Source organism: Microtus pennsylvanicus, chromosome 2, assembly GCF_037038515.1.
Source record: "Microtus pennsylvanicus isolate mMicPen1 chromosome 2, mMicPen1.hap1, whole genome shotgun sequence".
In the NCBI taxonomy this organism is placed as follows: domain Eukaryota; kingdom Metazoa; phylum Chordata; class Mammalia; order Rodentia; family Cricetidae; genus Microtus; species Microtus pennsylvanicus.
In genome coordinates, this window is record NC_134580.1 from 70,702,398 (window position 1) to 70,728,732 (window position 26,335).

Consider the following 26,335-nt stretch of genomic DNA (forward strand, 5'->3'; position numbering starts at 1 on the left):
GCTGAGGAATCTAAGGCCCCAGTGAGTGGTGTAGTCCATTAATTATGTCCAGAGAGCACCTAGGCTGAGGAAATGGATCTGATTGATTGGTGATGTCTGCTGAGGATGTAGAGTGGTCTAGGTATGTTGTATGCATTTGCTACCTATGGGCCACTAGGTTTTTATTTCTCCCCAGTCCACACGTCCTAGATTTAAAAAAAAAAAAAAAACATGTATTTTACTTGTAACTTTTTATGGCCTATTATTGTTGTTTTGTTGTGTTTATTTGTTTGCTTTTGAGACAGGGTCTCCTTACCCTGTCTTGGAACTAGAGATTCTCCTGCCTCTGCCTCCTTAGTGCCACTGTGCTCAGCTTTATGTTTTAATTTGTCACTTTGTGGTGCATGAAGGGTATCAATGGGAAAAGCTGAGCCAGCATTATTTAGAAACCCTAGCCCTGGAACATGGTAAGTGTTCACCCAGGTCTCAGAGAAGGCCCCACACTGCCCTGCTAAACCCTGCCTTCAAAAACAACAACAACAGCAACAACTGTGGACTTGCTGTGTGCCTGGAACTGTGCTCAGCTCAGGGGCACCAAATGGATCTGAGGCAGGAGCAGCTGCTCCATGCTGAACTGTGCTGACCTCAGGCAGGAACTACCGTAATTACTGTAATAACAGCGCAGTTAAGGTTTGGACTGGGCAGGACACAGGCAGTACCGTATTACTTGTACATGGTGCAACTTAAGTTTTTAAGAACTGCTTAACATTTTAAGAAATGATCCTGGATAGTAAAAAAAATTACAGATTCACAATAGAAGAGATTCAGACACTGTTGGATGAATGTACGTAGGCTTGGGAGAGAGAAGAAAAAGAATATAAATAATAAAGTTAATTTCTTAAAAAGAAGAGTAAAGTCTTTAAAGAGATAGAGTACAGATAGTTAAGAGATTAAAAGAAATAAAGAAAAATAAGTCACGTAAAAATGGAAAATTCACAGCGAGTCTGGATTATGTACATTATGTTTTCTTTAAAACTTTTGACTGTGAAGGAGCTAAGTACAGAGAGACATTTCATTACATCAGCTGCCAAGCTAAACCAGAATGGATATAAGGGTATTACGATTTCAAAATTTGGGTCTAAGGATATGATGGTTTGGAGCAGGTCTTCTTTTGTTTTCACAGAGGACCAGACCCTGTGGATTGATTCTATCCAGATATGGTATGATAGACCACGACCTCCCGAAAAGTTACTGTGAACACCCTCAAAAAAATTACTTCATTCAACTGCCAACTGAGATAAACCTGGCACACAGGTTACACCCTAAATGATCTGATTAACAGTGCCCCCATTCAGCAGGAAGCAGTTTGGAGAGAAATAACATAACTGTGCCCATGTTCCCAAATATTGCTTATAAATGTTCTTTTATATTTAAAGGGGGATATGATATAGATATGAATAATTTACATTGGTATGGATTTTAAGGTCAATTTTGTTATATGTATATGTATTTCTGATATTGATTAAGGTATTGTGATTGTGTAGTTCATTTAAAATGTAATGTATAATTAGGAAATATGGGTTGCTAATGGATAATCATCGATGATAGTAAAGCTTGTAGTCATGTTAGTTAGATTTTCTAGATATATAGAGATATATTTCAGTTAAATAGGCATTCTTCATATCTTTCAAAGACTGCAGAATATGGCATTTTAAATGTTTTAATAACTTAGGGCTTTTCATGACAATGAGACATGTCTGCTCCTGGTAGCATCAATCTACTTCAAGAGGAAGATGGGCATCGAAGAGGATCCTTATGGAGTTTGATAGTCATTTGGGCAAGAAACTGCTCTTTCCTGGACTGATGCATGAACTGGACACAGAGAACCTGCAGAGAGAGGACTGCTGAACTTGCCTAAAGGTGAGATGGTCTTTTGGGGTTCCTGATTCATGAAAGAGTCTGCGAGACAGTCTGCAGGACACAGCAGAAAGTGACTGAACTGTCTTTGAAATTTCTTGCTTCATGAAAATGTCTGCTGGATACTATGGGCCTATAGGCTGAAGATGGATGCCCCAATGATACAGAGGAACTTTGGGTGACTGTACAGGCAGGGAGATGTCTCTGTCGTTTCTAGAGTTTAAATTTCTTATTTGCTGAGGTAATAGTATATCCTTCTGGAGTCTTTGATGGAGTTGAAGAATGGATAGATAATTATAGTTTTCCTTTGTTATGATAAAAGATAAAATAGATATAAATATTGTAACTGTAATTCTTGCTTGATAACTGTTTTGCCTTATGTAATTTTACTATGTTAAAATGAAAGCCTTCTTTTTTGTTTAAACAGAAAAAGGGGAAATGATGGAGGTGGGTATTGTATCTTATCTGTTGCTTTCATTGGTTAAGTAATAAAGAAAACTGCTTGGCCCTCTGATAGGGTAGAATTTAGATAGGCGGAGTAAACAGAACAGAATGCTGGGAGAAAGAAGCTGAGTCAGTGAGTCGCCATGATTCTCCCACTCCAGACAGACACAGGTTAAGATCTTCTCTGGTAAGCCACCTTGTGGGCTACATAGATTATTAGAAATGGGTTAGATCAATATGTAAGAGCTAGCCAATAAGAGTCTGGAACTAATGGGCCAGGCAGTGTTTAAAAGAATACAGTTTCCGTGTAATTATTTTGGGGCATAAGCTAGCCATGTGGGCAGACGGGCGCCAGGAACGCAGCCTGGCCGCTCTTTCTTACAACAAATAACAACAACGAGTCCTAGAGGTTGAAGTCCCCAGGGAACTCAGCATCCTGAGACCCTAGCCTGGTATAGAGGGAAACTGTGGGTCTGACCGTGAGGTTACACAGACTCTGAGCACAGAAAGTCTCTGACCAGGCTTTCCAGCCGAGCCCTGCCCACTCCTTCCTCTTTGGCTAACCAGTGGCTCAGTCTCCCAGTCCCAGTTAATCTAAACCAAGTCAACTCAACTCAGGAGTCACTTCCTGGATTGCAAGCATGCAGATTCCTTGTCCCCTCCAGCTCTGCAGCTCACAGGATCTTGAGCCCTGGAGTCTGCATTGTCTTAAGTGTTCCCACTGGCTGAGAGAATACCAGATTTGGGGCAGGCCAGGTGCCAGCAGTTAACAAGAGTCTTTGGGTCCCTGGGCTCTTAAAATGGGACAGCAGCGCCCCCTGGTGGGTCCTGCTGTAGCATCACCCTGCATAGCCCCTCTCTAGTAGGACAGGGTGCCTCCCCTGGAGCCTGACCTTCCGGGTCCTCCCAGGCCCACAGCTGAGTGGAAGAAGTGCCCACTGACCATCCTTCCCACCTCCCATCTGCTTCTCTGTGTGTGTGCTTCCTCGTCACGCCATCTGGCTCAGAGTTTTTCCAGGCTGAATATGCCAAGGCTGTGAGGGACAGTTCACTCAAAAGGCCCTGGGTCGCACATCCTACTTGCTTTATTGTTATGAAAAGTTTTTATCTGTGAGTCTTAATAGAAACCTGATGCTCCAGAAAGAGGTCAGCTGTACTGTGGCTTCCTGGCTCTATACAAACCCACTGCCAAGCACGTGGACCCAGGTCTCTGAGGAGGAAGACCAGTGAAGGTGAACACAGGAACCCCATATCATGCTTTTGGGCTCATCCCCATGTCTCCCTCCAGCCACCACCATGTCCTCTCCATCCCCTAATTTCGGACGCCACCACTTTAGGCTGTATTGTTACAAATCCTCATTTAATAGTTGATTTCAGAGCTGAGCACACGGAGGCCCCTTCCCAACCCTGCAAGGCACAGCCTCAACCACCCTCAGCCCAGGGGACAGGGAACAGCTGCCAAGAAACACCAGTCCAGCTCCTCTTTTTATGGTCCACAGACAACTCAGGTCCTGAGCCAGACCTGAGGTTCCCATGTCCCTTATCAATGAAGAGCTCACTAGAGGCTGCCTGGGGTAGTCCCCCAACCCCTGCTGAGCTGAGCTGCTGGGGATGGGACTGTAAGTTGTGGGAGAAGAATTGCCTACTCTCTGTCTCCCACAGAAACATGAAAAACCCATAAAGAAATTATCAAGGTAGTGGGGGGAGTCACTAACCTTTCCTGTGGCCTGACCCTTGGACATCCATGGGGGCTACAACCACCCTCCCTGGTATTTAATCTAATATGACTTAAGGGTAGGGACCCAGCCATCCTGTACAGTAACACTGGGAGTCATTTCAAGCTGTTAAGAGACCCCAGACAGTAAGAGGAAGAGCCACAGAAGATCCGGGACCCCATACTGGAAGCAGAGAGGCAGGGAGTACGGTCCAGGCCCAGAAAGTCCCTGACATGGCCCTTGCTCAGGAGGGGCCAGAGGCCTTAGTGCTGGATGGAGCATAGGCCATGGGAGAAAGAGCCAGTGAGGGCCCATGGGAGGCTGAGGGTGGAGAGACACAGGACAGAGAGAATTCCAACAGTCTCAGTACTTGGGAACCTTGCTGTAGTCTTCAGAATGAATGTGCCGGCACAAACAGACGGACAACAGCAGCCCCAGAAGCTGAAAAGGACAAACGGAAGTCAGCATGGCCAGCCCAGGTCCCAGGACCCCAGCCCCCAGTTCAACACTCCAGTAACAAGCACCTGAGACAGGCAGGCTGCTGAAGGGGACCCAGAGACGGGCAGTGCCCGATGGGCTGAGGTCACCGCACCTCTAGAAGTCCAGGCACCACTCACCCCCACAGGATATCAGTGCAAGTGGGGGGGGGGCAGAGAATGTAAAACAAAGCCCAGGGGAAGGCTTGGGGAGGGACAGACCTCAATGACAGCAACACCGACACACACGCCCAGGAGGATGGCGAGGTTCTCCTGCAGCCATGTCTGCACCTTCTCCATGCACCCCTGTGGGAAGATTGCATGTCAGGCTACATGCCCCGCAGCAGGAGGCCTTCCCAGGGCTCCCTGACTTATGAGCAGACCCCTCACATGCACGTAGATGATGGTGTGAGCAAAGAGGGAGGCGACTGCGGAGGGAAAGAAGCCCGAGTGCCGGCCTGGGCACAGCTAATGTCTGGAGCACCCACCGTCTCCGGGTGACCACCAGCCCCACACCGACGCACCTCCTCGTGCACAGGCCAGTCTTGCGGGTTGTTTCTGTTCAGGGTGCTGTTGCTGCAGAACCCCTTTTTCACAATGTGCTGGTTGTCCTCTTCCTGCACTTTCTCACAGGAGCAGGGGTACAGAAGCTCTGTCGAGTTCTGGATTTCCCAGTTTTCTGTCCAGTTGTAGAAGCTGGCCCAGCCACAGCACTCCACCTGTGCAGAATGGGGACAGGCTGCTCGATCCACTACTCAGCCCATCTCAAGCAGCCCCCCTCTGGGGAGACACAGACTGGCCACCTCTACATCCCCCGATCCCTGGGGAAGTGTAGCCTGTGGGCTGAACTTAGGTGCTATGCATCAGGGGGGGACTTCGGGAGGCTTTTGAGAAGTAGCACAAACTACAAATACAGCAGCGAGCCCAACAGGGAGCAGTCAGTAAATGCATATGGGGTTGAGGGGGTGAGTTCAAGGGCAAGACCAGTCTGCACAAGCTTATGGGGGTGTAGACCTGGCAGGTGGCAAAGGTTGAGCATGGAGTCTCGGGTCAGGTGCTGGGTTCAAACCCCAGTTCCTTCACTTCAAGCTGAGCCGAGGTTTCCACAAAGGAAGAAGAGGAACTAAGGTCTGTATGGGGTGAGGCAGGTTATACACAGATGGGCCCAGAGACAGTCAGGGCCAGGGCTGCCTCTCAGTGCTCACTCAGCACCAGCAGCTGAGATCTGGCGCTGACTCCCTGACTGTCAGAGAAGAAGGAGACAGGACCGATTCTTCTGTCCTGTCACAAAATGCTCTCGTTCAGAGGGCAGAAAGCCTTTCTGGGATGTAAGCTCAAGCTGCTATCTGCGGGTCCCTTTGGGGATCAAATGGGAGTGACTAGTATCTATTCTGACATCCTTTGGGCCATCTCGTGCACCCAAGCTCAGATCTGTGGTAGCCAGAAGGGGGCGCTCCAAGCATGCACAGAGGAGCTGAATTCTAGGTTGTCTCCCCAGCTGTCAGTTCTGAGAGAAAGGCTGGAGCTTCAGGGGTGGGCCTCACAGGCTCTTTCCCACTGAGCAGACAAAGGGAGGCCTCGCTTATTCTGTGACACCTGGAAGGGACCACCTTTCCAGGGCCAACAAACAAGAGTCAGCCCGTGAGCCCAGGAGCTGTCTCCGAGGCTGTGCTTGGGGGCCAGGGGCACTTGTGTTCCGTCCCCACACATCCTTGCTGTGCAGACATCACACTGCAGGTGTGCACCACCCACATGTCACCACCAGCCCTCTTTACCTGAGCCTGCACATAGTCCCAAGCCTCCTGCAGGCTCTCCTCGCGGCTGCTGCTGGCATTGACCTTGTAGTTCCGAATAATGTCCATCACCATGTTGCCCACCTCCTGTTTCAGCTGCAGAGGGATGTAAGGATCAGGGATGGCCTTGAACCTGAGCCTCGCAGCTGCTAACACACACCACCTGCTTCCCCATAGCAATCCCAGGTCACACTCAAGGCTCCAGATCATGTCGACCACCTTCCTGCTAATTCCTGGTGCCTGTTTGGTCAGTGCTGACCTTATCTACATGAGGTCTGTCCCTTAACCGTTCATCTTTCCTGTCCACACTGAAAAGCCTCCTGTGGCATCGCACACCTTTCAGGACACATGTCAATGTCCTCTTAGTGACTTGCAGGGTCCCACACCATTTGTCCAGGTCTTCCCAATCCCGGTTTCCTCTCTTTCCTGCTGTGCTCCATTATATAAGGCCTCTTGCTCTTTGTGTGTGCTGTTCCCTCTGCCCAGAATGCTGCTCCCCTGTATATGAACATGGCTAGCTTCCCCGTCAAACTCCATCTCCTCAGAAGATCTTGGGCCTGCTCTTCGGAATGCAGTGTTTCCTCTGCCCTCTGTCACCCTTCCCTGCCCTCCTTGTCCTGTAGGGTTATGTGTTGGCACCACAGGTTCGTCTATTCTTTCCTCAACTGTGGGGGCGTGGGCTGGCTCTGGGTGCTGGCTAGAGCCCCCAACAGCTGGAGCGAAGTTAGATGTCTTCACAGAGACTGAGCATGAGGCCTATTGGCTGAGCATGTCCTATTTCTTGCTTTTGTGGAGTGGGCTGCAGTTTCTCCAGAAAGTACTGGGAGTGCCGGGAAGGCAGCTGAGGGACCCCAACCAGAAGCCCGCTTCAGCCTCAGCCACTCAACCTCCTCTAGAGTCAGCAGCACTACATGAGGCTGAGGGCCTCACATCGGTGAGAAGGGGGGGGGGGCTGCAGAGCTGCCTGGCCCTTCGTAGTGGCCCTCCCTTCCCTAGCACTTCACAGCCCATATTCTGACTAGTCCTCGCCCAGCCGAGGAATGCCCTGGTATCTGGTGTGGGGAAGCCCAGGGGTGTGAGGCAGAAGAGGGCTTCAGGAGACGCTGGCCATGGACTCCCAGCTCCTCACCAACAGCCAGCAGTGCATGGGCGACCTTTCGGGTCTCACTTCACTCTGGGGCTAGCTGCAGTGCAAAAGTTCTGCCCCAGAACCGCAAAGGTGGAGACATGGCCTCAAGAAGCACTTGAGCAGTTCCTGTTGGCTTCCCTTACACAGCATGAACAAGCTGGCCACCATTACCTACTTACCTATGCAAGGCCAAGAAAAATCACACTTGGAAGTGAGGAAGGTCACACATGCCCCTCTTCCTGATGTCAGCATTTAATATATTCTTCCCCAAAGGGAGCCTTTGGTGCTGTACCCAGGATGCCCACCTCCTTCAGCTGTGCCAGCAATCTGGGCTGCTCACTACTTCCCTCCTCAACCCAGGGGACAAGTGCAGTGCATCCCTCCCTCGTAGCAAGCTCCTAGCATAAGCTTCAAAGAGCCTCATGGACTGGGGATGAGGCTCAGCTGGTACAGAACTTGCCTAGGTCAACCTGGGGTCAGTCTTTACCATTGCATAAACTGGACATGCTGGCACACATCCGTAACCCCAGCTCTCCAGACTTCAGCAGGCAGGTCAAGGTCAAGGTCATCATGGCTAGGCCACTCTGAGATCAGCCTAGACCACATGAGACCCTGACTCAAAAGACAAACAAGCAAACAAACCACAGAAAGAGAAAGAGAAAGCAGAGGAACAGCACCATAGAATTCTACAGTTTGCAAATCTTTTCAACTCACAGTTCATCAGCGGCTGACTTACAGAACACAATTACTGAGCTATTCCCTGACCCTTCCACCAGGCCCACGGCCCAGGAACCATCCCTGTTCCCTCACCACAGGCCCAGAGAGGTATGTGAACTTAGCCAAGTCACATGATCACAGGCAAGAACTGAAGTTTGGACGTGGGCTTGTTCTCACCCTGGACCCAGATTTCCAGCCACCCACAGAGCTTCCACAGCATTCAACCACATGCTGGTCAGAAAAACTTTAGCTGCATCCAGAGACTCGCCTGTGGTTTGGGTGCCCCACAGTTGGGCTGTCTGCCTGAAGGTCTTGAGTCTGACTGGCCTGACCACCTGGACCTCACTTCTAGCCTCTGGTTAGGAGATAATCCCCAGGCCTTGAAAGCCCGCCTCCCAACCACGTCCGCATCCTCCGCTTGCAGTAGGTCTCCCTTTTATGGCCACAGGGCTCTGTACTTTCCCAGAATGATTGCGTTGACGGCTGGACTTCCCTATCTCCTCCACCACTGTTACAGATAGCCGAAGGTGAGAGAGGCCCTGGGGGACTCCCACTACGTCGGTGATTTCCGTGGAAGTCGCCCAGCATCCTGTAGTCCAGGATGTGGCTGACACGGCTGGGTCTGGAGACCTAGGGTGTCACCTGGGGCTGTACAGACATGTGTGTGCACCTCTTGTGCCAGTGGAGAGGCTTCCTCAGGGACAAGCCACCTCCGAGGGAGGACCAACAGAGGAACGAGCCAGCAATAGTGAGGGACTGAGTGCTGTCACAGCTCTGGAACGGAGATTCATGTCCTCTTGGTCAGTCCCTGGGATGCTGTCAACCCCCCCCCCCCCGGTGTCATCATCCTCTCCCACTTCAAATTGTTCTTCCTAATGAGATCCCAAGACTCCTGGGTCACACCGCCAGCCTGCAGCAGACTCTGTGCCCCAGATCTAGGCAGCTCCCATGATCATAGAGGCTTCCACCTGGACACCCCACCCATCTCACCCCCCCCACTCCCCACACACCAAGGCTGTGCTGTTATCTTTCCAGGTAGAGTGCTGTCACCATCTGAATGGCGGAGGACCTTGAAGCACAGCACACCGCCCCACTTAAGATTCCTTCCCGTGCCTTCCTGTCCCCTGCTTAAATGTTTTCTGTCACGGAGAATGCAGTGCCCTACAAAAGCATGCCACAGGTTGGGATTTTCTCAGCAAGCAGCTCGCCATACTTTATCAGTCTCTTACTGTCTCACTGGCATCGGTCCCCTCAAGTCCTAGTTTTAACTACACAGGATCAAGTAAGTCCTTTCCTGGGCCAATCATCACTGGTGCCCTCTGTCCTTCTCTCCAGGTTCTGTGGGACACTGTATAGTTTTCTAATGTGTCGAAGCAGCCCAGCTTCCCAGGGTCTTACTGAAGAAGTTGCCTGGTGTCCCTCTAGGAATAAGACCCTTCACTGGGGCCATGAGACAGGATATGTCACCTCTAATGACCACTCAAGTGCAATCCGCAGTCTCTAGGAGTGTGTTATGCCCCCCCCCATCACCATAAGCTGACAGAGAACCTGAGTTCCTGTGCAGAGTGAGACTCCAGGGATCAGGGCTCACTGGAGAGACTCCACCCATGTCTCTGTGACCCTGGGCAACCAGCAGCCAGCTGCCTTCTTCCTTCACAGCTGGGAATAAAAGGTCACCTGTCCTGTGACTGAACACAGAGAAGGTTTTGTCTCTGTAGACCTGGCCTAACACCTCTGCCACACAGGTGTGAGTACACTCGTGATTTTAGGCTTCTTGGAGCTGGGAGGAGTTCAGCTCACCTAACACCCTCTCTGGAACATTCTGGCCTCACCCTACCCCCACATGAACCTTTTCTCCTACAGTTCTAGCTCCAGGTTCTGTACTCCAACCCAGCCTGAATCCTTGACACCTCTGTATATGTTAATGGGAGCTATGGTGTGGCTGTCATTCTGCAGCCAAACCAGCCTGTAGCAGGGAAACAGGAAGTCTTCCTTTCTTTCCTGGTCTTCTCACTTTCTACTGCCCTAGGGAGGATCAGCAGAATCCCATGCTTAGACATCTCCCAAGGCACACAGCAACCAGCATCAGAACTTTCCAAGAAGCAAGCCCCCTGAATGCCAGCCCTGGGCCCTTTCTTCTAACACACCAGCTGGATGATTACATAGCAGCCAACAGCCGATGGATGATGACCACACCCTAAGTTCCTGTGACTGCACCCTAAGTCTTGCTCAGCCAGCCTGGCCTATCCTAACGTTGCCCACAGTGGGTGTAGCTGCTATCTTGAGCCCTTACCAGGCCCAGCAGTCTCCAGGTCAGTGATGCCATGACATTTGGCCAGCCAAGAGCCCTAGGCTGCACACCATCTACCTTGCCGCTGTCCACACAGCACTGGGAGATCTTGAAGCATCCAAATCTTACAGATGTGCTGGGGAGGCTGGAGGTGTGACTTGGTGGCTAAGTGCTTTGTGAGCATGCACAAAGCCCTGGGTCTCATCCCCATACTGATTAACACTGGGGGGGGGGGCGGTGAGAGGTGGGAGGGAGTGGGGAGGAGCATGTGACTGTACTCCTAGCACTTGGAAGGGCAGAGAGAAGTATCGCAAGTTCAACGTTATCCTTGGGGACAAAGTAGCTCCGAAGCTAGCTTGGAGGATATGAAACCCAGTCTCAGAACAACCAGACAGGGTTGGTGACATGTCACAGCCCAGAAGGATCTGGGACGTTAGCACAATTGGACCCACTTACTTCCCCAGGGACACCAGCTATAGTGCACAGGGGCCTGGTGTCCTGCTCATGAACCACACTGCCACTGAGTGTCTGCAGCTGCTGTCTCAGAGGACATTCCTGACAGAGACACACCCAAGGGAGAGTGGTCTGAAGCATCGCTCCACAGAAGAGGAAGCTGAGGAAGAACGAGGCTGGGGGACTTCCCACCCAGAGTCTCGGAACCAGGTTCTGATGCACCCTTGAGGAGAGGCCAGTCCATCTTCTAGAAGGCTTCTTCCTCTGCTCTGAGAATCGCTGCCCCACCTCCCCAGCCGTGCCATCTTCAGGAATAAACACCACCAAGGGATGTTTAGTCTCCTTCTGAGATTTACAATGTGCCAAGAGTGGAAATTAAATTCCTTCCAACTCAGGGGTGCAGGGGCAGAACCTCATCCAGCTCAGGGGATCCCCACTGTGTGCATGAAGGAGTGGGGTGTGGAGCCTGAGGTGGCATAGGAAGAGTTGTGGGGCACACAGCATTGGAAAGAGCCAAGGCCCAACTCTTCAGCCAGCCCTGGGCCAGGACTGGAGGCACCTGGAGGTGGGTTCCTGGACTTCTACCACAGAAGTGGGTCAGCAGGCAGAAGGACCCTAGGGAAGTCACTGTGAGGCTGCTAAGTGGGTGACTATGGCCATATTCACCTTGGCTCCTGTGAACCTCGGTTTCTTGGATGGGAAATGTTTGTAAATCTGAAGCTTGGCCCCTGACATAGGATTGATGTCCCCTCAGAGGGTGCTGCTGGCATCACCATGAGATGGTGGCTCCCCTAGGGGTGAGGATGGAGGAGGCTCAGGCTCCCTGCAGAGGCCACCAGCTTCCTACTTAATTGCATTGCAATGTACCCTGGCTGGGCCCCCAAAAAGCCACAAAAGGCAGGAATGAGTACCTGACCCTACATGGAGTTTCCCTTCTCTAACCACGGGCTTCCTGTCTGACATCCAAGCGAGCTACCTTTCATCTAGTAACCCTACCATTTCCTCTTTTGCCTTGGCCACCTGGAGGCCCAGGGCTCAGGTTAGCCCTCCGCTGTCCAGATTCAGAAACAGCAGCTCTGTTCTTGGCACATGCTCTCTTCTCTCTCATTTTGTTGTTTTGTTTTGTTTTGTTTTTTTGAGACAGGGTTTCTCTGTGTAACAGCCCTAGCTGTCCTGGAACTAGCTCTTGTAGACCAGGCTGGCCTCGAACTCACAGAGATCCACCTGCTTCTGCCTCCTGTGTGCTGGGATTAAAGATATGTGCCACCACTGCCCGGTTTCTCTCTCATTTTAATTGTCCATGCTGGGAACCCTCTGTGCAGCTCACCTGGTGAACAGGCTGGGGACGGATTATAAACCAAAGCTGAGATAAGGAACCACTGTGGTGACTATTGTATCAGCATGATCACTGAACCCAGAATGCCTGGATTTCTACCCTGCCTCTGCTGCTCAGTAGTTGTGTGAACATGGGTAAGTTGCTAAACCTCTCTGTGCTTCAGTTCCTGTATCTGAAAATGATCACCTCTCTGATCTTCCGCACACTTTTAAGAAATGACCAAATGACAAACTCGTGTGTGTGTGTGTGTGTGTGTGTGTGTGTGTGTGTGTGTGTGTACAGCTCCAGGCTCCTTCTCAGTTCTGCAAAGCTGAACGCTGGACCAATGTTCTCAGCTTCCAAGAGGGACCTACAGCCACACAGGAAACCCTCACTCGGACTGCACGGCAGGGTGAGAGGGAGGTCTCGGGGCTCAGCTGGGCCCCAGTGGGGCCTCCGGAGGGAGTCAGAGAGCCTGGGCCTCCCTGATTTCCCCACTGGTAGGACCCTGCATCTCACATGACCTGGCTGGTGACTGGTCATGGGTGTGTAAGAAGGTCAGCACTGAGCTTGGGTTGTGGCCTGTGTGGACCCAGCCACAGAGGTGCTGGGGTCCTGGTGACTGGCCAGTGTTTTCCTCTGCATCCACTTCTCTAGACACAGTGGTGCATGTGTTTAATACCAGCATTCGGGAGGCAGAGGCAGATGAATCTCTGAGTTCTGGGTCAGGCTGGTTTGCACAGTAAGGCCCTGTCTCAATAAAAAACATTCGTTTCTCCACCTGTCAACATGGAAACTTCTGGATTGTTCCAGCAGGTGCCCAGACCTGAGCACTGGGCAGTCATGATTCCCAACAGCCAGGCTGAAGGCTTCATGCTAAGTTTCCCAGGTGCCTTTGCGATCCAGTGCAGGGAGGCTATCTGAGAAAAGCCATGGCCTTGCCTGGCATTGCCCTCTCTTTTTCCTGTCATAGCAGGGAAAATGCTGTGCCTGATGCTGTGGCAGCCACCTTGTGACCAGGAGGTTTCATGCTTGAGAACAGCCATCCCAACCAGTCAGTCTCTGAGCTTCTAAATGAGAGTTCTGGAGACATCAGTAGCAAATATCCTTTGGGCTTAAGCTATAGTAAGTCTGATTTTCCATCCTGAGAGCCAAACATTTCTCTGCTTACGAAGCACTAACATTAACAGACTCCTCCCTGGCCTCATCTGCAGCAGACAGACGAAAGTGCTTTAGTGACAAAAAGCTTGCATTTGCCAGCAGCTCCCCCAGCCCCGCCCACTCTGGTGGGTTCCCAGGATCAGCACATCACCAGTCCTTGCTGACTGAGGGTAAGGCAGGCACAGAGAGGGAAGTGGTTAGTCTAAGGCAACACAGCAATCTGAGATTCCATCCCAGGCTCTGATTCCCCCCCACACTGTCCCACATTCAATTACAAGTGCCACCAAGAGGTCTCCTAGGGGCAGAGGCCTGCCAAGGCCAACCCTAGCGTTCTGCCTGGCTGCTCTCACAGCCTTGGTTCCCTAGAGGGGGAGAGTGTCCTTGTGCAGAGGGCTGTCTATGACCTCCTGGGCTGTGACAATGAGTGGCTTCCTATCCACCCATACCCAAGGTCCCTGCTTCAGTGGACCTCACCCACTGGCAGTGGAATGGCTGCTCACCTTGTCAGAATTGAAGTAGAAGAGGACCCCTACAGTCACCTGTGCGATGAGGATCAGCAGAAGGAAAACGAAGTACTGGGGACAAAGAGGTACAGAGTTAACTATGGACCCAGGGGTGTTGTCCCATCCCAGGAAGAACTCCCGACCTGGGGATCTGGGCCCCACAGGCTCAGGGGCCTACTCACCAGCCCCAGCAGGCAGCGGACCTCATTGACAGCACCAATACAGCCCAGGAGCCCCATGAGCATGGTAACGGCGCCCACACCGATGGAGACATAGGCCCCGACCTGCAGCGAGCTGGAAGAAGTTTCTGAAGGAGAAGGGCATCCGCCCAGTGAGCCATGAGCCGCAGGGCAAAGGCAGCCTGAGCCCAGGGCTACTGCCTGATTCTCAGGAGCTGGGGTGGGGGCAGCCATGTTCCCACCCTCTCTTAGTCCTGTGCACTCCGCTCTCATCCAGCCCAAGGTTACTTTTCCTCCTATTGCTGTCTACACCTCACGCCTGATTTTCCCTGAACCCGGAGACTCAGAAAGCAGAAAGGGAGAGTTTGGGTTGCATTTCCTGGGAGGCCTCGCATGGCAAGCTGACATTTGGAGGAGCATATGAGTCAGGGGGCAGACAACACAGGGTCCTGTTGAAGGTGTCCCTAACTGTCCGGACCATGGTGCAGGGAGAGGCTGGAGGGTTGGAAGATGTCAGCTACTACGGGGTCCAGTATGCTTTGTAGGTAGAAAGCCTAAGGAGGTGCAGAGGTAAGGGCAGGAAGTTCGGCATGTATAGGAAATGGGGATCCACCAGGGAATGGCACTGGGGAGCTGGGCAGACTTCATGAGGGAAAGTGGGGCCTGTGGTCAGAGAATAGAGGGGAACTCTGCATTTTGTTTGTTTATTGTTATTGTTTGGATTTTTTTGTTTTGTTTTTGAGATAGAATCTCTGCAGCCCTGTCTGTCCTGGAACTCACAATGTAGATCAGGCTGGCCTCCAACTCACAAAGATCAGCCTGCCTCTGCTGAGATTAAAGGGGTGCCACCATGACTAGCATTCTTTTTTGTTTTGTTTTTCTGTTTGAAACAAGGTCTTGCTACGGTCTAGGCTTAAACCCTTGATTATTGTGCCTCTGAGCACTGGCATGCCTCTGAGACCCAGATTCATACAGGGCCTCGGGACGGAGATTTGCTGGAGAGAAGGAATCCTTCACATGGTGCTCCAGGGGTGAGGCACAGTCAGGGCCAGTTCAGGCGCTCCAGCAGGGGACATAGAACTACTTTGTCATTCTTACTATTTGCTCATCAAGGTGCTGCCTGCAGAGTGGGATGGAGTGGGCACTGTCCTCAGAAACAGACGCAGCTTGGGGTGGTAGCAGAAGGCCCCATGAACCTAGGTAATGTTCCAGGACACAGGAAAGCCCAGGCCCGCTCTCACTGCTGCCATGGTTCTGGGGCCGGCTTCTTTGCAGTTCCACTTAGAGCCTCCAAGAAGCTTGGGGACGTCTTCTGGGATGCGTGGCAGCTCCTGGAGTGGAGCTCCTCACATTGGCCTCACATTCTTGGGTCACAGAGATGGGGAGAGGCCATCAGCTCCCCAGTCTGGCTTCCAGAAGACAGATTGGTTGAGACAAAAAGGGTGCCAGGCACCAGACCATGCAGAGCAAGGTCCTTGGACTAAAGCCCTGTGCACACGCCAGCACTGTCTGGGGAGGTAGAAGTCACACCCTGGTCTCCCTAAGAGCTTCCCTGAGACTCAGGGAAGCTGAGGTACAGGGAACCAGCCCTGTGACACCCTAAGACCTGTTGTCTCCACTCAATCTGTCTGACTGAATCTGAGCAGCCTGAGTTGGCAACTGACAAATGCCCTTGCCCTGTGTACAGTGAAAGAATGTGTCTGACTCAGCCATCAGGGACTAGGGAGACAGAGAGCAGGCTATACAAACTGAAGGGGCTGGGCAGCCATTCAGGTGACCAGTCTCTGCCAGCATGCCACAATTGGTGGCAAACCACTTCCTCCTTCCTCCTCTGGGAAATGGGACTTTGGGCAGTGTCTTGTGGTCATAAGGATTAAACTGCTTACACAACCACTCAAAGCCATCCTAAAGGCTCCACATGGAAAGGAGGGAGCCTTTCTGCTATGCTTGTTTGAGACAGGGTCTTACATAGCTCAGGCTGGCCTTGAACTTTCCCTGTAGCAGAGGATAGTCTTCAGCATCTGCTCTTCCTGCCTCCAACCCCCAGGTGTTGAGATAACAGGCGTGTTATCTCCACACCCCACTTTAGAAATGAGATTCTGAGGTCTATGACCTCACGAGATCCATTGCTGCCATTCCTGTTTTGTAGGTGAAGCAGTGCAGAGAGGCAAAGTAACCTGCCAAGGACCACACAGCAGACCTGTGACGACTGAACCCCACCCACTGGCCCAGATCCAGGGTTTCCTATTAACCATGGCCACCTGCTTTCTCTCCTGAAGATGCCACCTTGAGGGACATGGCAATCACATGATGCAAGGGCTGGGGCATGGGTGCCATCCCTTACCCCTATCTGTGTGCCCTCAGGCAGTTACCTCTTCTCCTGTTCTTAGGATTTTTTTTCTCTGTAAAAGGGGATGGTGTGTGTGTGTGGGGGGGGAATGGAGCCCAGCAGTAGGGACTCACAGCAGGGGGGGGGCTAGGTGAAGGACAGCTATGTCATACAGCAAGTCAGGAGCCCAACATCCCTTTTTGATTCTCCCTCGTAAGCAGGGCCTCTATGAGCCTCTGTTTGCCCAAGTGCCTGGGCTCCTAGATCAGGGTTTCTTTTCTTTGTATTTTGACCTTGATTTTTGTTTTGGTTTTTTTGATATAAGGCTTTCCCCTATAGCCCACACTGATCTAGAGAGCACAACAGTCGCCTGCCCCAGCCTCACAGATCAGCGTGTCTGAGCCTGGCTGCCTTTGAGCCCCTAGAGATTGTAACACAGAACAGCAGTAGGTGGGTGTGTGATGGGTACAACCTGGGCCTGGAATTTATAGAGCTGTGGAGAGTCAGAAGCTTGATCACAAATGGCAGAATGCAGGCAGAAATGAGATGGCCTGCTGACTTTGCACCCTGGCACAATGCCTACCGGGTGTGGGCTGGACCCATTAAGCCAGACTGATTCTAAGGAGAGCTTATCCCTGTGGGTGGGCATTGGGGGTGAGGGTGGGCACAGGAACCACTCCCAACCCTAACCTCACGACAGGATCACTCCTGCTTTCCTCCTGGAGGAAGGCCTGGCCCTGGGAGCCTGGAAACAGGTGTAGACCCTCCTGTCTGTCCCAGCCAGGTTCTGTCTTGTTTAAATCAAACAGCTGTCAGATTGGCCAAAGTTCAATCCAGCTGCTTGGGACAGCTGCTGGAAGTGAAGAGAGCCAGGGCCTGCCACTCACTGGGAAATGGCTGGCACAGAGAGCTCCTGGCAGACTCCACCCCTCCCCACCCGGAACTGAGACAGACCAACACAGCCAGTCATGAGGGCCTCCTAAGGGAGGAGGCAAGGAGGTCAGGCATTATAGCCTCTGAAGAACAGGAGGGACCTTGCATGGAGGCTCACCCCACCCTGGGCTGCATTGAGGACCAGAACTCGGGGTTGGGTCTTACAAATCACCACCAGGAGTTGTGTGAACTTCAGTGTCCTAACGGCTCTTTTCCTTCATTCATTCAGTGGGAACAGAACAGGACTATTGGGATTCAGACCCTGTGTGCACCCGGCTGCCTGCCACTCCTGGCTCTCCCTGTGGTCCTCTGAGGAGAGGACCAACTGAAGCCCACATTTCACTGTGCAGTCAAACACAGGGACAGAGGATGTGGGAGGCTTTCCTGAGGGTGACGAGAATGAGTCCCTCCACCCCCAGCCCAGTCACCCAGGCATCTGCAGACAATGGGGCTCTGTCTGTGAGCGGGAATTTGTCCTGGAACCCTGGCAAGGGTCCCCCGTGCAGTAGTCAGTAACAGGAGCTGGCCATGTCCCTAAGGGCAGCTGTGCATGTATGTCCCTCCCTTCAAGGGCAGGCTGTCTGTGCAGCAGGGGGTGTCTTACGCAGGACAGAAATGAAGCTGTTCTTGTCTGCGAGGATCCATACCCCAAAGCCCAGGATCACGGCACCCAGGAGCTGCAAGGAGAGGGGCAGTCAATGGAAGCCTGGAAAGGTAGGTCAGAAAGCTGCCCCTGAGACCCCAGCAAGGGAGGGAAGGGTAGGAGGATGCACAGGTGTTTCCTCCATCCTGAGAATGTCCAGGGTATCCCTTCTGCCATACACAAACATACACACACACACACACACTGCTCCCACTGATGCCCTTCTTCCCAAGAACTGAAGTTTCCAGAAGAAAATGCCACATGCAGTGAAAGTGCCTCCAAGGGAGAAGAACTGCAGCTGTGACCGCTGGAATGTGACAGGCTGTCTTTGGTCCTCTGAACAGCCATGTATGGCATGCCTTGTGTGTGATCTAACATCATTGTGACTTTTACGGGAATCTCTTCGGAACACGTAAACATCTACCAACCCGAGCACTAAGAAAGGCATCAGGTAGCATCAGAAGCCACAACAGAGATCCTCCCACACCGGTTTGCTGTCACCCACCTACCAGCTGTTTCTACCAATGTCTTTGAAAAGTTCTTGGAGCTCACTTCCGGTCAGTTGGCCCTGCCTACTCCCCAGGCTACCAATCAGCACCCTCGACGTTCTATTACGGGAGCCCTGATACCAAACCTGACTGGATGAAAGGCAGGCTGAGCTGGGGCACCATGACCTTCCTGTGAGTCTGCCCCAGATAACTAAAAGAAGCTGTTTCAGAGCGTAAAGGAAGAAACGGGCTGGAACAAAGCTTGGCCATCTGCCGTAGTCAGCAACTTGACAGCCCAGAGTCAACTGAAAGGAAAGCTCCATTGGAGGACTTGCTAGGTCAACGGGCTTGTGGGTGTGTGTGGAGCTCGGTCATTAACTGATGCGGAGAGCTCTGCCCACTGTGGGCAGCACCATCCTCCAGCCAGTGTACGAGAAAAGCTCGCTGATGATCTTGTGAGTGAGCGAGCAGGCAGCAAGCGGCACTCTTCTATGGTTTCTATTTTAGGGTTTTTTAGGGGGACAGGGGGTTCAAGACAGTGTTTCTCCTTGTAGTATTGCTATCTTGGAACTCCCTCTGTAGACCAGGCTGGTCTTGCACTCAGAGATCCGCTTGCCTCTGCCTCCCAAGTGCTGGGATTAAAGGTGTGCGCCACCACTGTCTGGCCTGTTTCAGATTCTTGTCTTGAGTGTGTGCCCTGAATTACCTCAATGATGGTCTGTGGCCTAGAAGTGTAAGGTGGAATAACCCTCTCCATCGACAATGCTTTTGCTCCTACTGTTTATCATAAAGCAAACAAGCACCCCATCCTAATATAGTATGCTCCACACAGTGACCACAGCTGCTAGTCTAGACCGCCAGTCCGTAGGGTTGTAAACATTCTAGAAAACTATGAACATATATCAAGCCAGACTTTGGTTTTTTGTATCATTAAATAAAAGAAATAAAAATTCTTGAATTTTTTTAATGAGCTTTAGTTTATGACTTCCTTTGATCTCTTACTAGAAAAGCCTCCTGAGGGGTTGGGAAGATAATTCAGTGAGCTTGCTCTGCAAGGACCTGCGAGGACCTGCGAGGACCTGAGTTCAAATCCCCATAAGCACCCACATAAGTATCTGTGCATGCTGAACATGCTGTGCATGCATGCTGCAACCCAGCACGAGGAGGCAGTGGTAGTGCATGAACTGGACACAGAGAACCCGCAGAGAGAGGACTGCTGAACTTGCCTAAAGGTGAGATGGTCTTTTGGGGTTTCTGATTCATGAAAGAGTCTGCGAGACATTCTGCAGGACACAGCAGATAGTGACTGAACTGCCTTTGAAATTTCCTGCTTCATTGAAATGTCTGCTGGAAACTATGGGCCTGTAGGGCAAAGATGGATGCCCCAATGGTTCAGAGGAACTTTGGGTGACTGTCCAGGCAGCGAGATGTCTCTGTGATTTCTAGAGTTTTGTAAGTTGCTTACTTCTCATTTACTTAGGTAATATTATATCCTTCTGGAGTCTTTGATGGAGTTGAAGAATAGATAGATAGTTATAGTTGTTTTCCTTTGTTATGATAAAAGATAAAGTAGATGTAAATATTGTAACTGTAATTCTTACTTTATAACTGTTTTGTTATATGTAATTTTGCTATGTTAAAGTTAAATCCTTCCTTTTTGTTTAAACAGAAAAAGGGGAAATGATGGAGGAATGTCATTGGTTAAATAAAGAAACTGCCTTGGCCCTAATAGGACAGAAAATTAGATAGGCGGAGTATACAGAACAGAATGCTGGGAAGAAGGAAAGTGAGCTCAGACGCCATTTCCTCTCCTCTCTGGAGCAGACGTGATGAAGCAAGCTGCCAGGTCAGTCATGCTGAATCTTTTCCGGTAAGACTGGTGCTACACAGATTATTAGAGATGGGTTGATTGGGATATGAGAATTAGCCTGTAAGGGCTAGAGCTAATGGGCCACGCAGTGTTTAAAAGAATACAGTCTGTGTGTTGTTATTTCGGGGTATAAGCTAGCCAGGCGGCTGGGATCTGGGTGGCAGGAATGCAGCCCGCAGCTCCCTTCAACAGATCATGCTAGCAAGGCAGCCAGAAACTAAGCTTTTGATTCAGTTAGGGACCCTCTGTCCCCAGCCACATGTGACCACAGCATGGCTCGCCTTTTTTGCCTTTGGGCCTGGTCCTTTGTGGTTAGTACCTAGTACTCTACCAACCAAGCAGCAACCCCAACTTCATCCCCATACTTTAAATCAGCTCTATATGACCTATGACACTTGACAATTGTGGGAAATGCTATACACACAGTGGCAATATTGCAATGTCCGGGGCCAGTGAGCGGGAGTGGTCTGCACATGCTCAGTAAGGATATAGCATTTTGGAGATATTTTTGAACTGTCCTGGGTAGAAGTCACAAATTCATAATCTGTGGCCCTGCGCTGGAGGAGTGACGGGGAAGGAATGGATAGGCGCTGTCCCCACCTCCCTCCCTTGTCCGGATAGATGAGCACCTAGGCCCATACACAGCCAGTTAGCACCTACCAAGCCAGCTCTCTGGCCTCTGGTCCCATGTGTCAGCCTAGAGCAGCTCAGAGGAGAGACCCAGCCAAGCCATCCAGCCTTCTCTCCTTCTCTACTAGCTCATCGACCTTTCCCATTGTATCTCCCAAACTGCATAGAAGACAGAAAGAGAAAAAAATGTGTGCCCTTCATCCCAGGTCCTGCGCCTCATCAAACACGACCCTGACTCCTTTCTCCAGTTTCCAAGGCCTGAGATACAGCACTATCATGTTGGCCTTACCCTGTAGTCCCTCTCACCCGGGTCTTGGCCAGTGTCTGTAATGCCACCTGCTCTGTCTGCCCGTGCAGTTGTCCCCTAGATCTGCCAGGCTGGGAAGGGCAGTTCCCATGCTCTGTGTGCCCAGCATAGGTGGTTTCTGTGACTGATGCCCCAAATGCAGGACCTGAGGCCTAGGAGGACCAGCTGGCCTGTTCATCCTGACCTAGTGGAACCTATGGTGGAGCATGCCAGAACGTCCCACCTGTGTGTGCATACGTGTGTGCATACATGCATGAATGTGTACCAGGGGCACTGCTGTAAGTACCATGTACTGGGATAAAGTTTTGAAGAATGATTCTTTGTGAATATTCCAAAGTTCCCATAATCCTTGTGCTTATAATATGAAATTTCCCCTATAAGTAACTCATTCATACTTCAGAGAAACTCCAACACAAGTGGGGTTCTAGACACTATAGAACATAAGACCCAGTTGTGGCAAGTACCTGCTTTATGTAATCTGTGTCTCACAACTATGTAGGGTGAACCAGTGTGGAAAAGCCGCAACTGCAGTGACACTCCAGATCTGTGGAAGCCCCTTCAGGATGCTCACACTCCCACCACCACACACACACACACAAGCCAACACCCATGTGCACCCACTCACACACATGTGCACACCACGGGTCTGGCAACACCAAGGCAGGACTGGTGGTGCCAGGACAGAGGGGAAAAGAAACCCAGCTGCAGATGTCCCACAGAGCTCACATCTGGGAGGGCCTGTCGTGGGGATTTCATAGGTTAATAGAGGGGTGTGTGGAAAGGATGTCCCTGTGGCCTCTGAGAGTTCAAGGTAGCTGTTGGGAGCCTGTTCAGCTGGAGCTGTAACAGGCAACCGGCGAGGGGTGGGTAAAGGGAAGAACAGCCCAGAGATCCCGAGGGGCTTTCTTCTGCCACCCTGCCTTAGAGGAGCGGATGTGTCCACCCCCAGCTGGGCAGAGGGCGCTGGACGGAAATCTTTGCTTGGTCAGGGACTCTATCCCACCATCACCAGTTCTCTTAGGAACAGTGTCCTGGGACCCATAAGCTAATCCCACCTAATACCTGGCCAGAGTCCGGGGCCTTGAGAGGGTTGGGTATCCTGGCAGACACATACTTACAAAGAACAGCAAGTTGAAGAGGAAGAGGAAGTACTTGGTGACTTTGATGCAGGCTGTCCCCATCCTGCAGGCTGTGGAACTCCCTGGAGAGAGAGGGAAAGGGAACAGGTGATGGAGGCAGTCTAGGGACGGGGGTGGGGGGCAGCAGGGAAGAGATCCACTGTCATCATCCCTAGGCCCAGTCACCTCAGTCCAAGCACAAGGTTGCAGCTAGAAGTGTGCCTGCTTTTCATGGTGCTGAGAGACAGAGAGGTCAGATGCCTAGCCCAAGTCACACAGCTGGGAAGTCTTTGGTCCAGGCTCTAGAACTCACCTGGGGAGACACTAGCAGAAGTGACAAGGCCAAGAAATTAGTAAGTGACTGCCAGACCCGAGTGAGACCTAGGGCTAGCTCCCCAGCTTGGTGAGCCTTTCCAGGACCAAGGCTGGGGATTCTCGGATGCTGAGGCTGGAAGGGCCTTCGCTTCTATATATCACAAAACATCCAACAAACGCAGAGAAACACAAATGTCAGCCATGGACTCTCACTCCCATAGCCCCATAGCAACTGCCACATCTTAAACAGCTGCTTCTTGTGTGTGTTTTGTAGCTAAACTGTTCATGCTGGGACGAGGGTTTGCATAATCTCTGCAAAACAGCATTTCCCCAAAACACAAAATCACACAATCTTGCATGTCTCATAGGAATATATACTATTGGTCAGTGCCTATTCATATTTGGGGTTATATGTTCCTTCTGAAAATTCATGTGTAAGTAGCATTTCAGACTCTGGGGGAAGGGGGAAGGGTTATAGGCCCAGCTCCAGGAAAACCATTAAAAAATCCCCATGATGCTGCATTGAAACCCCTAGTCCATGAAGCACATGGCTGGTAGTCTACCCTGGGATGCCCAGGTTGTTTCCTAGTGTTCATGATGGTCCCCTTGAATAACACAAGCCACACTTCCAGTGTGAGGAACCATGACCCCCCACGGCAAAACCCCCAACTCCCTGGGAGCTAGAGAATTCAAAAAGGCCGGAAGTTGGCCTCCCTCTCCTCCCCAAGGCCTGGCGGGTCCCATGGGATGCAAGGACCATCACCAGGCAGCTGGGCAAGGACAGCTGCAGGGGCAGCCTGCCTGTGTCCTACAGTCCTGGGAAGGGGAACCCAGGGCAGAAGCGAGTGGAGACTGTTCATGTCACCCTTCTCTGAGTCTACCCACACAGGGTTCCCCCACTCTTTTCTGATCACGTTCACACCCTACCCTCCATGCTGAGTAGAGCCCCACTTCTACCCTGCACACTTCCAGACTGGAGATGGGGCTGGGCTAAGGGAGAGCATGCAGCCTCCCCTGAGGACCCCGTCAGCCTGTGATAGCTCTGTCATGGGAAGGGTTAAATGCTCCTTTAAAAGGGCAGCTTTAGGTGTGGCTTGAGGCAACACCATCCAGAGAATGGGAAAACCAGCCAAGGGAGGTGATGTCCCCATCTCAGGTGGCATGCAAATAGCGGAAATTCCTGCTCACAGGGGCTCAAGGACTACATGGGGAGATGAGAGGAAATGGGGGTTCACTCTACCAAGATGCCAGGCCTAGGTGTGAGAACTGCAGAGGGGCAGGGACTTTCTATTTTGAGGAGCTTCTGAGAAGCTCCCACACAGTCTCCCGAAGAGGGAAAACAAACCTTGCATCAAGCAGAGTTGGAGTGGGAGATGCCTCCGCCCAGGCCTGGGGAAGGGCAGTTATTGTTTCTCCTCCCCCGCCCCGGCCTCCCAGAACAGCTTGGACCCCCACAGACATGCCAGAAACTCTGGGATAAGCAGTTCCAGAGGAAAGCTACCTCCCGGAGGGAGGACCTGTCCCCACCTATCAGGTGACAGCTCTGCTTAGGCCTGTCTGTTTCCTTCCAGCACAGTCGTAGGAGCAGCTGGACCCAGGCAAGCCAGAGACACTCCTCCCTCCGCATGAGAACTTAATCTAATAGTGTCAGGAAGGCTGAGTGAGTATCGGGAGCTGGTGCCCACTCGCCTGCTTAGGAAGGGGTTGCAACTCTCCCAGCAGGAACCCCTGATGCAGGCCTGTAGTGCGTGCGATTTCAGAGTTTAGATTATGTCCTGTATTGCTTGGCTCCCACATTCTGCAGGTAGTTGGGGTCTCCAGAACAGGCGTCCAGGGAGTAAGAGTGAGATCCAAACAGTTGGGCCTGCTAGGGCACAAGGAGTGGCCTCATAAACAACACCTGCTCTGGACAGCCATCCTTGTTTCTTATTCCCTTCAATCCGCCCAACAAGCCCCAGGGGACCTGGGTTGGACAGGCTGTGACTGGCCCAATCAATGCCCAGTACTGAGTGGACAGTCAAGCTCCTCCCACAGGCAAGTGCTCCCAAACCACTAAAGAATTAGTTCTTGCACTCACAGCGATTCACCTGCTTCTACTTCCGGGCATTAAAAGTATGACTCCATATAGCAATTTTCAAGCTAACCAGGACTATATTCTTTCCCAAAACAAGCAAAATAAAAACAAGAACACTACAGAACAAAAAAGTCACAGTTCTATCTGTAACAGACATTAAGCCAAGACTGGAACTTGTGGGCAGACAGGGCAGGAGGCAGGCAGAGCAGCGACTGCCATGTCAGGGGTTAGCCTGGCTGAGAACTGCACCCTTAGTCCTCACTGAACCTTTCAGCATAGTAAGATCTGCAGGGTCCAGGCAGAGCTGGGTCAAAAACACTGGGATTTTTGAGCTCCATGCAGACTAGGAAGCTGTGAGGCACTGAGAGTCTCCTCCCTCTCTAAACACTCAACCCTCCCCAGTACACCCAGATGAGGTGGCTGGCCCCTCCCCTCAGGCACCGCAGCTGCCACCCACCACCTGGGGCATATTCGCAGGGCCCCTGTTCCAATGACAGAGCCTGGCTCTTCAGAACTGGTCCAGGTCTGACTGGTACCCTACCGGAGATAAATGACCACTCAACTGGCAACAGGTGGTGAGGACACAGGGTTGCTGCTCAAAGGAGCCCTGGCTGGGAGGCCAGGAGGGAGCCTCACTCAGCCTTGGACACATTGGCCACACCCCAGGCCGGAGCCTGTCTGGTATTCCCCTAGTATCCCAGGCCCTGGACATTTGCCTGGCTTCTTGGTTACTCGTCAGATCCGATCACACATTGGTCTAAGTGCATCAGCTCCCTGAAAATAAACTGAGACCCGAAGGAGTAAAGGACCATGGTCAAGGTCTCCAATAGCGGACAGGCAGGGACAGAGCCACTTTGGAGGCAATGAGTTCCTGTCCTGAAACAAGAGCTAGGCAGTGCCTGGCAGGCAGCTCAACTAACTGGGACTTGGGAGCCACCCCTGTCAGTGTAAAAGCCAAGAAGCAGCTTTGGGGGAGAGGGCGTTGGGTGGCCCCACATAACTGTTACAGGTCCAGGCCACAGGTGATGGAGGAAGGTCATTGGTTAAAAAAATAAAGAAACTGCTTGGCTGGCCCTCATAGGTTAGAACATAGGTGGGTGGAGTAAACAGAACAGAATGCTGGGAGGAAGAGGAAGTGAGCTCAGACTCAACAGCTCTGCTCTCTGGAGCAGAGAAGCCATGCTCCCCTCTCCCGGGCAGACGCTATAGCTCTGCTCTCTGAGGCACACGCGATGAAGCTCCGACCCAGGATGGACGTAGGCTAGAATCTTACCGGTAAGACCGGTGCTACACAGTTTATTAGAGATGGGTTGATTGGGATATCAGAATTAGCCAGTAAGGGCTAGAGCTAATGGGCCAAGCAGTGTTTAAAAGAATACAGCGTCCGTGTAATTATTTCGAGGCATAAGCTAGCAGGCAGCCGGGGTGCTGGGGATGCAGCCCCGCCGCTCCTTATTACAACACACAGGTCTTTGTGTTATCGGCAACCAGCAGGCAGTAGAGCAAGATCATTCTCCACACTGGGCACAAGACAGACAAGAGTCTCCCTAGAACAGA

The 26,335-nt window shown here is 51.6% G+C and overlaps 1 protein-coding gene across 1 annotated transcript in view; it reads right to left on the minus strand.

Annotated features, from left to right (window-relative positions):
* Window positions 1-3,681: 3,681 nt before the first annotated feature.
* The window catches only part of Cd82 (CD82 molecule), a 46,955-nt gene continuing 24,301 nt past the window's right edge, over window positions 3,682-26,335 (minus strand). The window contains exons 3-10 of the mRNA XM_075961489.1: window positions 22,390-22,472; window positions 17,938-18,010; window positions 14,075-14,199; window positions 13,890-13,964; window positions 6,307-6,420; window positions 5,056-5,250; window positions 4,754-4,837; window positions 3,682-4,496 (exon numbers count right to left, since the gene is read on the minus strand). Of these exons, the coding sequence (XP_075817604.1) occupies window positions 4,419-4,496; window positions 4,754-4,837; window positions 5,056-5,250; window positions 6,307-6,420; window positions 13,890-13,964; window positions 14,075-14,199; window positions 17,938-18,010; window positions 22,390-22,452 (807 nt within the window). The 5' untranslated portion in view covers window positions 22,453-22,472 and the 3' untranslated portion in view covers window positions 3,682-4,418. The remainder of the gene's footprint in view (window positions 4,497-4,753; window positions 4,838-5,055; window positions 5,251-6,306; window positions 6,421-13,889; window positions 13,965-14,074; window positions 14,200-17,937; window positions 18,011-22,389; window positions 22,473-26,335) is intronic.